Source organism: Pipistrellus hanaki, assembly GCF_964339955.1.
Source record: "Pipistrellus hanaki genome assembly, chromosome: 17".
Classification (NCBI taxonomy): Eukaryota; Metazoa; Chordata; class Mammalia; order Chiroptera; family Vespertilionidae; genus Pipistrellus; species Pipistrellus hanaki.
In genome coordinates, this window is record NC_140519.1 from 19,220,020 (window position 1) to 19,236,773 (window position 16,754).

At 38.2% G+C, this 16,754-nt stretch overlaps 1 protein-coding gene across 10 annotated transcripts in view; it reads left to right on the forward strand.

Moving 5' to 3' along the window:
- PDE7A (phosphodiesterase 7A) overlaps positions 1-16,754 on the forward strand; it is a 100,317-nt gene that overhangs the window by 54,448 nt on the left and 29,115 nt on the right. For 8 of the 10 annotated variants that reach the window (XR_014793160.1, XR_014793161.1, XR_014793162.1 and 5 more), the window contains exons 4-5: positions 8,073-8,224; positions 9,928-9,991. The exons of the other annotated variants lie outside the window; for them this stretch is intronic. Coding sequence is in view for 1 of the 8 variants with exons in the window: in XM_084864391.1 (XP_084720517.1) it covers positions 8,073-8,224; positions 9,928-9,991 (216 nt within the window). In the remaining 7 variants the exon portion in view is untranslated. The remainder of the gene's footprint in view (positions 1-8,072; positions 8,225-9,927; positions 9,992-16,754) is intronic. 10 annotated transcript variants of the gene reach the window in all.

A 16,754-nucleotide genomic window follows, 5' to 3' on the forward strand; every position in this document is an offset into this window, starting at 1 on the left:
TAACTTGCTGCTGGGGTCTGGCCAATTGGGACTGAGCGAGACAGGCTGGACACTCCCTGGAGCCCTACTGCAGCCCCTTCCCAGCTGGCCAACATCCTACGTCCTTCCTGGCCTTGACAGTGCTCTGTTGGGGTTCCTCAGCTTGGCCTGCACCCTCTTGCAAATTAGGACCCTTTAGAAGGGTACACTGACTCTCAGGTAGTTCCATCTATAATAATAAAAGCGTACTATGCTAATTAGACCAGATATCCTTTTGGATGAAGCCAGGGCTATAAGGGAAGCCTGGGTCCTGGGTACCAGAGGGAAGCCAGTGCCAGCAGATGTGGGAAAGAAGGCCTACTTTTGCATGAATTTCATGTATCGGGCCTTTAGGCTATATAATAAAAGCCTAAGCAACCGTTACGATGGAACACCGGTCACTGATGTGCGCTGACCACCAGGAACAGATGCTCAGCATAGGAACTGCCCCCTTGTGGCCAGTGCACTCCCCCAGGGGGAGCGCCACTCAGCTGGAAGCCAGGCTCATGGCTGGGGAGCACAGCAGCGCGCTGAGCAGTAAGGAGCAAGCAGGTGGGCAGTAAGGAGTGAGGGATGTCTGACTGCCTACTTGGGCCCAAACCCATGGCAGATGGACATCCCCCAAGGGGTCTCGGGCTGTGAGAGGGCACAGGCTGGGCTGAAGGACACATACACACACACACACACACACACACACACACACACACATCCAGCACACGAATTTTGTGCATCGGGCCTCTAGTTATAAAAGAATTATTATAATTCTAGTCCATGTGTACACTTACAAAATCTGGTGTGGTGTTTTGAAAGATTCTGGCATGATTATTAAATAGTAATGGCAGCTACCAGCTTGACAGTTACTTCTATTCATGGAATTCACCCAAGCTCATTGACGTCATAGACTAGAAGGCCTAGTCCCTCTGCCAATGTCAAACAATACATGGAAAATATTTCTTTACAGTTGTTTTTTTCTTCATTCCACACAAGTGCATTTATTTTCCATTTTCTATTTCTCTTGGCACATGATAATGTTCCATTCCATGTAAATGTATTTTGCCCATTATCTTGAGCTTTTTATTCATTTTAGCACTTTATTCCACCCCATACTAGGGCAGCAAGAGAATTTTTTCAGGATATACACATTGTGACCTAAAAACTCTAAACTTTAGGCTTTTTTCTTATTCATCTTTTTGTTTTGTTCTCTGGCTCAGACATTTATATTTTTGCTACATCAAATTGACTATAACTTCTTATCTTCTATCAGATTTTATAGGATCCCATTTGTATTTCTCTAAGTGTAATCTGTATTAACTTAACCAAATTCAGTCTGGTTGCTGCCTTTCTGTTGAATCGAATGTTCAAATTGTTTTATTATAATGTCCCTTTGTGAAAACATCCTGAATTTTCTCTTTATCTTCATGTGTGTTTGATTTTGGGTTGTTTCCTGTCTTCCTAACAGGGCTGTGTTAGATGTGGATACTCATTTCATGTTTGTTTATATGATCTGAAAGAACATCTGTTTCTATGTGTATTTTGGGCTTAAAAGCTTATGTCATGCTGATTTTATTGTCTTAGATTATTATCTCAGTCTTTAATATATGGTAATTCTCACACAAGGGTGCATCCTATTCTACTCAGAAACTTTTACTGCTTCTCACTTTGAGCATAAAAGTTGTTGCTTGCCATTTCCTTTGCCTTGACCTTCTTTGTTACCCTGTTTTCTTATCTTTCCTGCTGTACTGCCTGGTCCTTGCTTCCCTATTTACGAGCGTATTAAATGGCTTGTCTATCGTTTGTTATTTAGTCTCCCCTTCAAATGTGAGCATGCCAGCATCTACTTATAGCTGTGGCATTGTAGACTAAGGTCATATTTTAAAATTTTAGTTTGTTCCTCATCATTCATTTGTCTTGAAATCATACCTGGTTGTTTCAAAAACCACCTTTCTGAAATAGATTGTGGAGATATAACAGGAAACAATAATCCTGTGTCCTCTTCCTCTGCCTTTCACCACAAGTGTTCCTGCCTCCTTCCTATGACACTTTCCTCACCAAGCACTGCTTGTAGACAGACGAGCACTGCGGTCTTGTGCCCCATGTGTGTATTTTTAAAGACATACCTCATTTGCCTGTGACTGTGAGATGCCTGGATCGAAAACCACTGATTTTTTTTTTTTATGTCCTGGGTATCTTCTTTAATTTCATAGCACAAATTAGAAAAGGATATGGACTGGTCCTTGATTGTAATACAATTTAATGGTAGTTTAATCCTGTTTTGGAGAATTGGGGAAATTGGAGATTTAACTTTAGGCTTTATTTTGTATGTTACCCATTAAGGCCTTCTGTGCTTTCTTTTCCTCCTTTCTTTCTCAGCTCACTAATGAGGGGCTATGTTCAATACCCGAGTTTAAGCATAAGAGGGACCCAATATAATGCATAACCCATAACTGAGGAATGGAAATGCCCAATCCATAACATAATAAGATTAATCTTTTTAAAGGGTTTTACATTTTAAAAAAGGAAAAAAAAAAAAGGTTTTATATTGACTGTTTTATCAAATCCTGTCAAAATGAACATGAATTCTGCAAACTAAGGTTATTAGAATTGCTAAAGGAAAGAATATTAGTTATAGGGTTTATTCTCATGTTTAACACTGATCTAGTTTTAGATTGTGAATAAGTCATTTCTTTGATTTATAATAAGGCTTTGATTGTCTATATATTCATTTTAAAGAAATAAGATTACGCATATTTGAAATCTTCAAATGTGTACATTTATTTCTGTAATATGTAAAATATCCAGTGGTCTTTGGGTTGAAGTTATGCTGTCATGAAGAATAAATCTGATTTTGTTAAATAATGTGAAGTTATGTATTTAAAAATATTTGAATCTGAAATTAATGTTAATTATACCTCAATAAAAACATGATATCTATAATAACTATAGAATTAAAGTTAAGTGTTTATTTTTTTACCCCAAAGATATATTACATGTATTATCTCATATAATTTTTATAACAGTCCTGTGAGGCTTATAGTGAGGACACTGAGGATCAGAAACTAAATAACTTTCCCAGTATCACAAAACAAGTCAAAATGGCAGAGCTGGGATTCAAACTCAGGTGTATAACTCCAAAGCCCATATCTGTATTCACTCTGCTGTGCTGCCTGTCCATTTCAGCATATGTTACTCTAGTGCAAGCCATTGCTCTAAGCACCTAGCTTCTCCCACCCCCATCTCCATTTACTCGTACGTGCTAAATGTAAAAACTCTAAGAAAACTTATCTCATAGGTAGAGGTGAATATACTTACTCTCTATTAACAATAGACTTTCAGGTATGGCTCCTGTTCTTTTTGAGGAAAATTAAAGAAAGGGGAGGTTAGAATATAGAAGGTCTTCAAATTTTTTTATTCAATTATTATTCAACATGACCTTGCCCTCGGCTAGAGCTAAAACCTTACAGCACTGTATTTTTTAAAAACATTTTAAACAATCTGCAAGGGTAATTCATGATTATATGCATCTAAATTATTTTTATGGTTTTAAGGTGGCAGATAACAGTGACTCTGTGGCTCCCTCTTGTGGTCTATTAAAGCAAGTAGTCGAGTCTCAAGAATGAAAGGTTTTTCTTGTTAAAACCCTCTTTTGTCTAATAAGTAAATATCAGTGGCATTTCCTGCCATGCCATTTGGATGATAAAGAAAAGAGTCTCTGGGAGAAATGCTGCCAAGACGTGTTGATTCCCCAGCCCTTTTGTTTCCTTAACCTGTACTTCTTGTCCACTCTCTAACATGAGGGGAAAAGCAAGAGAGAGAAAAAAGCATTGCTTCTGACTGTGTCTGCTATCCCACACTTCATTTAATTTCTTTCTTATTGATTTATTTAATTAATTATGGCTTAGAGAAGCTAAGTCATCCATTACTTCCATGGGTGACTGTAAGTATTTCCCATGATCATTAAGTAACACCACTCATTTAGTATTGGTGGAAGTTGCTTATGATTAGTTTGTTCACGGTCACATAGTGAGGTAATGTGATATTTTAGACGAGAACCAGCAGAGCCAACAGCTCTTTAATAGTAACTTGATTAATTCATGGAGCCTGTTGGCTTTCTAAGCTGGATTGGAATGTGGGTAACCATGTAAACTAGAACAGCCTGGGACTTAAATAGTCCTAGCCTGGCAAAAGCTGGACTTTAGACAACTTTTACCTATTGGTGTCTACGCTGTGAAATAAATAATGGCAGTGTATTGCATGTTACAGCATGAGCTCATGAGAATATCGGTAATAGATAGGGTCAGATTTTGTTTATTATGGTCAGAGGATGAGGTTTTTAGTAATTATCTAAATGAAAGCACTAGTTAATGGTATGGTTACCATTTTCTGTACCTGGTTCCCTTTTATATATTCCTAATTACTCAACACAGTACTGTCTCTGTAGTGGCCTCTACTTGCTTGTTTCCATATAAAAATTTTATTTTTAATCATCATAAAGAGTGTGTGCATATGTGTGAGAGTATGTAAAAGGAAAGAATTTGGGGCAGGAGAGACCAAGCCTGAAGAAACTAAAAATTTCCATCTTAAATGAGTTTATCACATTTCATCCTTGATTTATAGTTGATTCCTTTCTTTAGATCATATTTTGGAAGCTCATCTAGAACAATCCTCTCTAATTTTCTTTTACAAAACTTAGTCTCCAGTTTGGCATTGTGTTTTAGAAGTCACTGACATGTGCTCCTATGTGCTTGTTCTACTGCTGAGGGTTTATTTTAAGGGAATCAATCAGAATGTGCTCAAGATTTAGTTATAAGAATGTCTAACATAAGGGGAAATTGTTTTTCTTTTTTAAAACAATTTCAGAATTGTTTGTGAGAAGAAGGAAGGTTAGAAACAGCCTAGCAGCAAGAATTATGTAAAGGGGCCCACTCTGAAGTACAAAGTTAACTACTTTATGTCCACACTTGGCCTATGATCTGGGCTGAGGGGAGAGGCAGGTGCAGGCCACCTGGGCCCCATTTAGAGAAATATCAGCGGCATGTTTGTCTGTCTCTTTGGCCGAGAACACAGCCATTTGGGTAGTGAAGCTTGGAGGACATCTCTGCTCTCCTAAGTTTTCACTTTCATTTACGTTTAGTTCAAGAAAATTGTAAAGGGTTAGTTCAGGAAAATTCAGCCCATTCAATAACACTTTAAAACAAAGAAACTGGCACATCAGATAGATAATTAAGCAAAACTGTGTAAGAGAGCAGCAGAACTTAACAGTGACTGAAAAGCACTTCACAGGAAAAGGTTATCATCAAACTGATGACAATTGTGACCAAATTTTCTACTGCTTCTTTAAAAACTAAAGGAAGCAATAACTTCATTGTAATGAACAACTTCAAGAATTCAGAGAAAAAGATAATAAGACAACAAAAATATTTGAAACAGGTACATTCAGAATCAGGAAGTAGAGAGAGCAATTGTTTCAATGTAGCTCAGATATGAGGGTATTTTCCTCTCAAATGAGGCTCATTCATTGCTTTGGATCTTATGCAATTACCCTCTCAAAGAGATTCTCAAATTTACTTGAAGATATATTAGTTTAGACCAATCATTTGAAAGCAGTGATTCTACTGTTAGTGTATATCCTTATGCACAAATGATGTGATGTAATTGCTAATGATAAAATTGTTATCTTTTGTGCGTAAGATAAATTGAAGCGATGCTCATGACCTTGAACTCTTTTAGGTTACTTTTCCATAATGAATATGTGTCTTCTGCAACATTTTGTAAAACTGTAAAGTACCTTGTAATTCAGGGATGGTGGTGCTGGTATTGTATGAATTAGATCTAGTCTGCTCCCCACACACTCATTTGCTTCCTTGCTGACCCTTCCAGGTGGGGTCACATTAAAGACATGCATTTCATACATCCTCTTTTTCCTCTCTGCTTCTTTTTTTGCACATACTTTCATCTAAATAAGGACAATTTTGAATGATGGAATACATAGGATTTTTATAATAAACAGTTAAACAATATAAACAGATCTGTGTTTTAAAATCCAGTTGTCATCCTGAATTGGCTGTGTGACCTTGGGCACATTACTTAATCTCTTAGATGTAGTGCTCTTGTGTGTAAAGTGAAAGATGATAATATTTTGAGATTGTTGAGAGTACAGTGAGATGCTCTTTGTAAAGCGCTTGGAATATGGCTTTCACTGAGCTTGGTCTGCCCTTATTTCCTCAAAGGTGGTACTGTAGTTCAAATATAATTACTTGATATTAATAGTTTTACATTTTGGTTCCGGTCCTTTTAATATAAGTTACATTGTTAAAGATCAAAATTTAACTCTACTATTGTTCTAGATTCTTTGGATTTTAGACTCGCAGGAATAAAAAAATAAGGGAAGTGAACCACAGAAAAGTGTGCATTATTTTATTTCTGGCTTATGTGAGTGGATGGAATGTTTTAAACACAGCATGCGTTTATTCAACACTTAGTATAGTTCACATATGCCTAGTTGGCTCTATTATTTAGCTTTATAATACAGAGATGAAAACAATAGTTTGTGCCTGTATTGGAGGTTGTGGCTTGTCAAAGGAGACAGGTCAGTAAGCAGTTACAGTCCAGCCTTAGGAGTGCCCCGACAGGTGTGTGCACAGGGCACTTGGAGGCCCCGGAGGAGGTGCTCGCACTCGTGCTCCCGCGTGCGCGCGCGCTCTCTCGCGCTCTCTCTCTCTCTCTCTCTCTCTCTCTCTCTCTCTCTCTCTCTCTCTCTCGGCTCGCTCTCGCGCTCTCTCTCTCTCTCTCTCTCTCTCTCTCTCTCTCTCTCTCTCTCTCTCTCTCTCTCGGGCAGGCAGTGCATGTGAGGTGGGACTTCAGGTGAGCTTCCCAGGGAAGGTGACACCTGAGTCAGATCTGGAGCAGCCAGACCTGGACCCTGACCCTTTTCTTCCAGGCTAAGGAGATAGAGTTCATTTTAAGATAATTGGGAGCCAGTGGATACTTTAATTTAGAGCAACATGAACAGAATTGGAGCTTAGGATAATACCTAGAAGCATAACTGTAAGTAGTGACATCAGCACCGATTTCATCATCATCTACATTGCCACTATGTATTTAGTACTTCCTGAAGGTGACTTGTGTACACACCATCTCATTTAATCCAGCTCTCTCTGAGTTCGATATTACTGTTGTCCCCATAAGCCAAGGTTGTGAATTTGATCCCTGGTCAGGACGGGCACATACAAGAATCAACCAATGAATGCATAAAATAAGTGGGACAACAAATCCATCTCTCTCTCTCTCTCTCTCTCTCTCTCTCTCTCTCTCTCTCTCTCTCTCTCGCTAATCAATAAAAAAATTTTAAATGTAAAAAAAAAACAAACAGAGCTTTTAACACAAGTCTGTTATTTAACCTTTTACTCAAAGTTCGGTTTATTGTAAAGTGGCTGCTAGACTTACTGACAGAGAACATGTCAGTCTCCAGCCGGCACCACGGCCTTTCTGGGTTTTCACCTTACAGAACGTTTATCCCTGAGCTTCAGAACTCCCTCTCACAGGGGGTAAGCTGCTTTACTCCCCATTCCCTCTCCTTGCCTCTGACTAAAATCACCTTACGGAAAGACTTAAAATGATACCTCCTCGGGATCTGAGATGTTTTATTTGTGTCATTGTTAAAGTCTCCGATATGCTAGTAACTTGGGACCCGGCTTCTTAGTATGAAGCATAGTTTCAGACTAGGTTTTGTGTTTCTGTTCCATGTGTGTTTAGTATATTGAGGCAATAGAGTGAGAAATGATAATTCTTGGAAGTTAAAAAAAAAATAGCTGATTATTAATGGAGCCTCGCTCCTCGTTATTAACTTTCTAAATGTTGTCAAAATTGGCCATTTACCCCTTCGTTTTTAGTTCTCTAATAGAAATACAAATGAAGTACCTCTTCTCTCCCAGAAGTGTGGCATAACGGCTGACATTTTAAATCTGTATCTGTGTGTAGCTGGAAAAGAGGTATTATAAGACAGTCCGGGCACAGTGTTGACTTGCTGTACTCACCTTTTACTTCTTTCATTTCAGCTCAATCTGAAATTGAAGTTTCAGTATCTGCAAGGAATATCAGAAGGTTACTAAGTTTCCAGCGGTATCTTAGATCATCACGTTTTTTTCGTGGTACTTCTGTTTCAAACTCTCTAAATATTTTAGATGATGATTATAACGGACAAGCCAAGGTGTGTATAGCCTTTTCAAGAAACATTACCCTTTTGATAAGTTTAATGAAGCCTTCTTTTCCCATCTGATACTGATTTATAGAGCCTTTTTTTGTATGTGAAAATCAGTTAAGCCCTTTTTTCAGGTTTTCCCTTTAGAGCAGTTGTTCGTTCACTTTATGACTAGTTATTACAGAGCAAGGGAAATTTCTGAACTAAATAAATGAAAATGCTTTTTATTTTTTATAACATTAACAAATAGAGGAGTAGAACATTCATCTGTAAGATCACAGTATTATCCCTGGGAAGAATATTATACATTATTCCTGTATTCAATAGATAAGTGGACTATGGCCTAATAGAGGCAAATCAGCACAGAAAGTTAGTCTCGTGACTTCCAGTCAGATGGTTTTCATAGTCTCTTGTGTCAGTGGATTATTTTGAGGACTTAGGTGTTTCTTAATTAAACCCAGTGATTTTGAGCATTATTTTCTTCACATGTTTTAAAAGAAATGTCTTAATGAAAGTGGAAGTTAGATGAGCTTTTTTTTTTTTTTTTTTTTTAACGAGGATTTTTAATCTTATGTTTCTATATTTTTAGAAGTATTCTTTGTGTGTGTGTGTGTGTACACCAGATTTTGTAAGTTTGTGTAGATAGGGCTGGAGTACCTTTATGATAACATTAAAGTGAAAAAAACTTGCTTCTCTGTTTGGTAAAATAAATCAATGGAAAATGTTCATGCTTTCTTTAAACTTTAAAAAGTTCACAAGGTCTTTTTAGAATGAGAATGTTGATCTGTGAATGATTGGTTGTTGGTACTATCATAATCTATACTAGTGGTGTCTTAGTACTGTTTAGTTGTTAATCTATTTATAAATATATACAACAATGAACTTTTGGAAACAAAATCAAATTTTTTCTTAAAAATAAAGTTCGCAGAACTTTCATGTTACAAATATATCATGTAAAAATAGAATCTACTTGATTTTTAAAGTCATTGTGATATTTGTTTGACTGAAATACACATCAATTTGAAAATTAATGTAGTAAATGCTATTGTTTTATAAGGATATTTAAAGGATAGAAATAAATACCCATAATTGGGAGTGTTTTCTAAAAAAAAAGAATTACAATTTAAGCATGGCATAGTATAGATGTCAGGTGCCCAGGTTCCAGATCAGGCCACCTGATTTAAGACCCCAGCTCTAGTATTCTCAGCCAAGCAAGTTAGTTACTTTTTGCTTGTTTTCCCATCTATAAATGATTGAAAACAGTACCTACTGGATAGTAAGAGTAGTAAAGTACTTTAACAGTACCTGGAATATAGTATGTACTCAGTTACTATAATTTAGTTTTACTAGATTTTTTAAAATATAGTTTCTAGACCATACAACATATGAACCATACTTCTGTGATTTTAAATTATGTTAGAATTCTTAAAAGTTTGTACCAGAATAGAATAAGTTTAAAAAAAAAACACTAACCTTACTTATACATTTATTCATTGGAAAACAATAATATTTGGTTTTTCAAATAGAGTTTATCTCTTTATACATTTTTTGTAGCCAGTTGGAAAAGTAATGATTAAAAGGATAATGATAATATAGCATTTCTTAAAGTAAATCAATCACTTTACATTTTCATTAACTTTTCTATGAACCATCTACTATAGATAGTGTTATTGAAATTAAATTACAGTAGGAATGTTTGGTTTTCATTTCAGTGTATGCTGGGAAAAGTTGGAAATTGGAATTTTGATATCTTTCTATTTGATAGACTAACAAATGGTAAGTGAAGAATTTGACTTCCTCGAATCAATGTGTTCTCTGGCTGCTGCGCTGCCGGTCCAGCCTCTGGCGGGCCGTTGCTTCCTCTGACGCAGGAGCCTCTGCTGGCAGGGCGGGCATCGTTTTGTCTCTTCTTTATGTCTGGTCGATAAGCCTAGAGCCAATCTCGTACAGTGAGCTTTTGATTATTACTCTTAGCAGTAATCAAAAGATCAGTCACCATCACTTGGCCATCCCTCATTAAGGCTGCTGTTACACATAACCCCCAGTGAATGTTCTCTCATGTTCCTGATGTTCCTTTTGGGTTGTGGCCATTTACAATGACGCCTCATGACACTGTGTTCCAGCTCGGATAGTGCAGATGTGGGTAGACACCGGCCTTCCGGGAGAATCCTTCCCTCTAGCTCCGTGGCTCTCACGTTTTTCTTTCTCTGCGCACTGGGAAGACCAAGGTGTGCTGCGCTCCCTCCGTGGCCGGCTGGGGAAGAGCCGCAGCTTCCTAGGGGCATGTCAATCTGCCGCATGTGAGTGGTTTAAAAAACTAGGTGGTTCTGCGCTGTTCACACACTCCCCGATTTTTTTTTTTTTTAATATGTTTTATTGATTTTTCACAGAGAGGAAGGGAAAGAGATAGAGAGCTAGGAACGTCGATGAGAGAGAAACATCGACCAGCTGCTTCTTGCACACCCCCTACTGGGGATGTGCCCGCAACCCAGGTACATGCCCTTGACCGGAATCGAACCTGGGACCTTTCAGTCCGCAGGCCGATGCTGTATCCACTGAGCCAAACCGGTTTCGACATTCCCTGATTTTTTGTTGTTGGTGGAGAGGGGGAATGTCACACTTCCTTATTCTCTTTGGGGATCAGTTTTACTTAGGGAAAATTTTTGGCATAAAAAATGGGTGCTATATGCAGTTCAACTAGACTTTGTCCCTTATGTCTAAATGTCTTTTAAATACATACACACATACACTACATACACAAATGCGTACATACATACATCAACATGGAGAGCACACTGGCTGCTCAGGAAATATGCTCTGAAAGCACGCTCCTTTTATTTTTTTAAAATATATTTTTATTGATTTCAGAGAGGAAGGGAGAGAGAGAGAGAGAGAGAGAGAGAGAGAGAGAGAGAGAGAGAGAGAGAGAGAGAGAGAAAGAGAAAGAGAAACATCCACAATGAGAGAGAATCATGGATCGGCTGCCTCCAGCATGTCTTCCACTAGGGATCGAGCCCACAGCCTGGGCATGTGTCCTTTGACCGGAGTTGAACCTGGGACCTTTCCATTCGCAGGCCGATGTTCTATCCACTGAGCCAAACCTTCTTTTTAAATAAAAACCTAGGGCAGCACCTCCTTTTTTATTTCCTTTTGGAATGAAGCCCTTTTCATGAGGAAGCCAAATATGGGAAAAGGACAAGCCAATACAGCTTTTTTCATCTTGAAGGGCAGTGTGGGTCTAGCTTTTAGGATGGGTACACCCTTCCCTCGGAATGAAAATACCTTGGTAATCACTGTGTCCAGTGACTAACGATGGGAAATTGGCAAAATTGTAAACAGTGAAGTTTGCCTAATCTGCAAAGCCTCCCTCCACTGCCGCCTCTCCTTGGCCCTTTGGAGGCTCAGCGTGGTGCTCCTCTCAGTGCCCCAGGCGGGCTGTGCACACAGAAGGCTCACACCCTTACACAGCAGCCTCCCTCCCGCCTCCATGAAAACATGTAGTGAGGTGCCAGGTGGTCAGCTTCCAGGTCCAGAGAGCGCCCCTTTCCTAACTCAGCCCGAGTCTTACTTATCTCAGGCAGCCGATCAATGTTTCTAACTCTCTATTCCTCTCCCTTCCTCTCTGTAAAACAAATCAATAAAATATATATATGTTTTAAAACTGCTCGTCCTGACACGAATTCTGGATGACATATGTACATGGTTTCCAAGTGTATAGTTTTCCCTTCTTGCGTTTGATCCCATGCTTGCTTTGGTAATTTCCAAATGCTATTGTGAGGAAGTCAGGGAGAAGGCAAACTCAGTGACTCTCCAAGATACATGGTCCGTGGCAAGGAGGAACGTAGTTATTGCTGCCAGGATACATCTGATGTTCCTTTCTCGGAATGAGTGAGAGGTGATGTGAGGTGACAAGATATGCCTGGTCACCCCTGAAGGCTCCCTGGCTGGGGAGGACCCAATCACCAGGCCTGGGTCCTGGAGGACTCCCGTCTAGTTACATTCTGAAAGCTGTCAGGGCCACTGCACCGCAGTTCTGTCCTTTGATATATTTTTACGAGGGTAGCCTTTTTATCAGTACAGTTTTTCCCAACAATGTGTTTGTTTCCATTTTCATTTAAGTCCTCTGTGCCTGTTTCTTATTCAACACATCATCTACCGTAAGCATTGCTTGTTTTGAAATGTTTTGTTGACTTGTGTTCTTATCCACTGGTATTAAAATTGTCCATTAGTGTCTTATAAACTGAAAATGGGGGGAAAATGCTACATGCAGCTTTTCAGTTCAATGTGGGTGGCATGCTCTAATCTGACTGGATCTTGTCAGATTCTTGGAAAGGTCTTGGTGCAAGACATTACATGTGTTGCTCTCTGCAGTGTGTCCGGATTGCAGATGAGGGTATTTTACCATTAGATTGCAGCTTTCCTGAAACCTACTCTAGACCCTAGAAATTGGTCATTTGTTTTATTAGGTTAGGAAAACGATTTGGGGAGAACCTATTAAGACCTAAATTTACAGAATGTAGATACATTTTTTATAGTGAGGTTATAATAGACATATAGCATATTAGCTATAAGTGTATAGTGTAATGATGTATATATCAAAATAATCACATTATGTCTAGTTAACATCTGTTACAACATTGTTACAAATTTTTTTTCTTGTGACAAGAACTTTTGAGATCTGTTCTCTTAGCAACTTTCAAATATGAGGTAGAGTATCGTTAACTATAGTCACCACGCTGTGTATACATCCCAAGACTTATTTATATTTTACAACTGGAAATTTTTACCTTTTGACCCTTTCACCCATTTTGTCCACACCCAGTGCCCTGCCTCTGACATGCACAGTCTCTTCTATCTGTGTGCTCAGCTTTTGGTTTTGATTTTCGTTTCCATGCATAAGTGAGATTAAACTGCATTTGTCTTTCTCTGACTTACTTCACTTAGCATGCTCTCAACATCCATCCATGTTGTTGCAAATGGCAAGATTTTATATATTGACTAGAGGCCCAGTGCACAGATTCATGCACCGGTGGGATCTCTCTGCCTGGCCTGTGGGGATTGGGCCAAAACTGGCTCTCTGACATTTCCCGAGGGTCCCAGATTGTGAGAAGGCACAAGCCAGGCCGAGGGAGCCCACTGGTGCACAATCAGGAAGGGACCATGGGCGGGCTCCAGGGTGTGTCTGGCCCATCTCGCCCAGTCCCGGTCAGCCGGACCCCAGCAGCAAGCTAACCTACTAGTCAGAGTGTCTTTTCCCTGGTGGTCAGTGTGTGTCAAAGTGACTGGTCAACCGGTCAGAGGGACAGTTAGCATATTAGGCTTTTATACATATTTATTACATAGATAAATAGATAGATGGCAGGTCAGAGGGACAGTTAGCATATTAGGCTTTTATACATATTTATTACATAGATAGATAGATAGATAGATAGATAGATAGATAGATAGATAGATTGTTTGATTGAATTTATTGGGGAGCATTGGTTAATAAAATTATATAGACTTCAGGTGTTCAATTTTATACATCTGTATATTGTGTGTTCACACCCCAAGTCAACACATTTATCCCCCCTTTATCCTCTTCAACTCTCCTCCACCCCCTTGCCCTCTGGTAATCACCATACAATGTTGTCTGTGAGGTCATTTTTTTTGGTGTTTTGTTTTTGCTTAATTCCTTCACCTTTGTCACCCAACCCCTCTCCCCTGTGACAGCTGCCTGTCCTCTGTATCTGTGAGTCTGTTTCTATTTTGTTTGTTAGTTTATTTTGTTCATTAGATTCCACATATGAATTAAGTCACATGGTACTTGTCTTTGACTGGCTTATTTCACTTAGCATAATACTCTTCAGGTTCATCCATACTATCGCAAAAGGTAAGGTTTCCCTTTTTTTAACAACCAAGTAGTATTTCATTGTATTAATGTACCACAGCTCTTTTATCTACTCATCTACTGATGGGCAGTAGGGCTGCTTCCAAATCTTGGCTATTGTAAATACACAGCAGTGAATATAAGGGTACATATATCTTTTGAATCCATATTTTGGGTTTCTTCAGATATATCGTCAGAAAGTAGAATTGCTGGGTCATAAGGCAGTTCCATTTTTATTTTTTTTTTCTCCATACTACTTTCCACAGTGGCTGCAGAATCTGCATTCCCACCAACAGTGCAGAGGGTTCCCTTTTCTCTACATCCTCTTCAACATTTGTTGTTGGCATATAGATCAATGGAACAGAATAGAGACCCAGAAATAAACCCACACCTTTCTGGTAAATTAATATTTGCAGAGGAACCAAAAACATACAGTGGGGTAAAGACTATCTATTCAATGAATAGTGTTGGAAAAATTGGACAGATAATTTGCAAAAAAATGAAACCTGACCACCTTCTTACACCATGCAAGAAAATAAGTGGATTAAATGTTAGACTCTAAACCAAAAAAGAAAAATCCTAGAAGAAAACATGGGCAGTAAAATCTCAAACATTTCTCTGAGCAATATTTTTTCCTATCTCCTCAGGTAAGGGAAACAAAAGAAAGATAAAAGGGACTATATCAAACTAAAAAGTTTTTGCACATCAAAAATGACAATCCACTGAATAGGAGAACAAATTCACCAATGATACACCTGAAAAGGGCTTAATATCCAAAATTTATTGAGAACTTAAAAAACTCAACACCAAAAAAAAAAAAAAAAAAATCTAATTTTAAAAAATGGACAAAGGACCTGAATAGACACTTCTCCAAAGAGGACATACAGATGGCCGATAGACATGGAAAGATGCTCAATGTCACTAATCATCAGAGAAATGCAAATTAAAACCACAATGAATTACCATCTCACACCTGTCATAATGGCTATCAACATTAAATCAAGATTTTCTTCTTTTTTGTGGCTAAATAACATTCCTTCTTTCATTTTACTTTAATAAAATTATATACACATATGTCATATTTTCTTTATCCATTCTTCTAGCTATAGATACTTAGGTTGTTACCTATGTGTTGGCTGTTGCAAATAATGCCACAGTGAACATTGAGGTGCCTGTATCTTCTTTTAATTTAGTGTTTTGGATTTCTTCATATAAACAACCAGAAGTGGGATTGCTAAATCATATGGTAGTTCTGTTTTTAATTTTTGGGGACATCTCTGTACAGTTTTTCATGATGTCTGCACCAATTTACATTCCCGCAAACAGTGCCCAAGGGTTCACCTTTTTCCACATTCTCATCAACACTTATCTCTTGCCTTTTTTATAATCCCCATTTTTACTGGTGTGAGGTGACATTGTCGTTTTGATTTGCATTTAGTTGATGATTAGTGATGTCAAGCATTTTTTCATGTGTCAACCATCTATATGTCAGATGGAAAAATGTTCAGATTCTCTGACCATTTTTTAATTGGATATTTGTTTGAATATACATTCTAAAGTATCTATGAATGTACCAAACAAAAAGTTGGCTGTTACAACAGCAGTAGCAGAAATATAGCTCACTTTTTCTCAAATACTTCCAAACCACATAGGCTCACGTTTGTACCAGTAGAATGTTATCAGGATTGGAATGCATTTTAACGTTTAATTTCATAAAAGTAAGAGATTTGAAATAGTTTTTTCCTCCCTTTTGAAGGTGATATGCCAGGTAGTTTTGAAAAAGAATCTCTTTTGGGCTGCCACATTATTTATAATGTTGCCCATGCAAATATTCTTCCAATTAATTAACTTTTTTCCTCAGCCATGAGCTTCTGTTGATAATTGGTTAGGCAGTTTTGGATAATGAAGTTCTTTATAATCCTTCATAAATATTACTAAAATTTTTCAATGTGGGGCTAGTTATGCCTTTTATTCATTTTTTTGTAAGAATCATAGATTTTTTTTAGAGAATACTAGAATCGTGTCTGTTGTTCTTGTCAAAATGTTGGCAGTAATTATGAGTTTATACTACTTTTAAATCACATAGCTTGCTTAATTGTTAATAATGCATATCAGTCCTGTAGAGGAAATTTTCAAAACATTGAGAAATATAATGGAAGGTATAAGAAACGGAGAGAGAGTTGAATCTTGGAAGGAAAAACTAAGTATTATAAAAAATGGTAGTTTTTCCAAATTTAATTTCTGCACTTGGCTCCAGTTGTCAGTGACAAAGGAGTGAGTTGAGGATAAAGATAACCCCTGTTGCGTATGACAGCACTCCCAAAAAACTCGCTGTGGGGGCAGAGAGGGAAACAACTGGAGGGGCCAAAAATAAGAGAATCTACAGCATGTCTGAGTGCCCATCGTTCCGGGCAATATGAGAAGGGGAGGTGGGAGGGATGTTTTGATTCAGTGGAACTGGGAATGGGGATGGGGGGACATGGCAGATGTATGTGAGGGACCAAGGAAGGTTCCTGAGAAGCTATGGAGAGGAGGAGGTATTATTGGCTTTTGAAAGAAAGGGAAATTTGAGGGCTTGAATTTTTTTTCTGTGAAGTATGAGACTGTTGAGGATGAAGGGGTGAATAGGATGTGGTTATGTCAGTAGTTTGAGAAAAGTAGAGAAAGCTT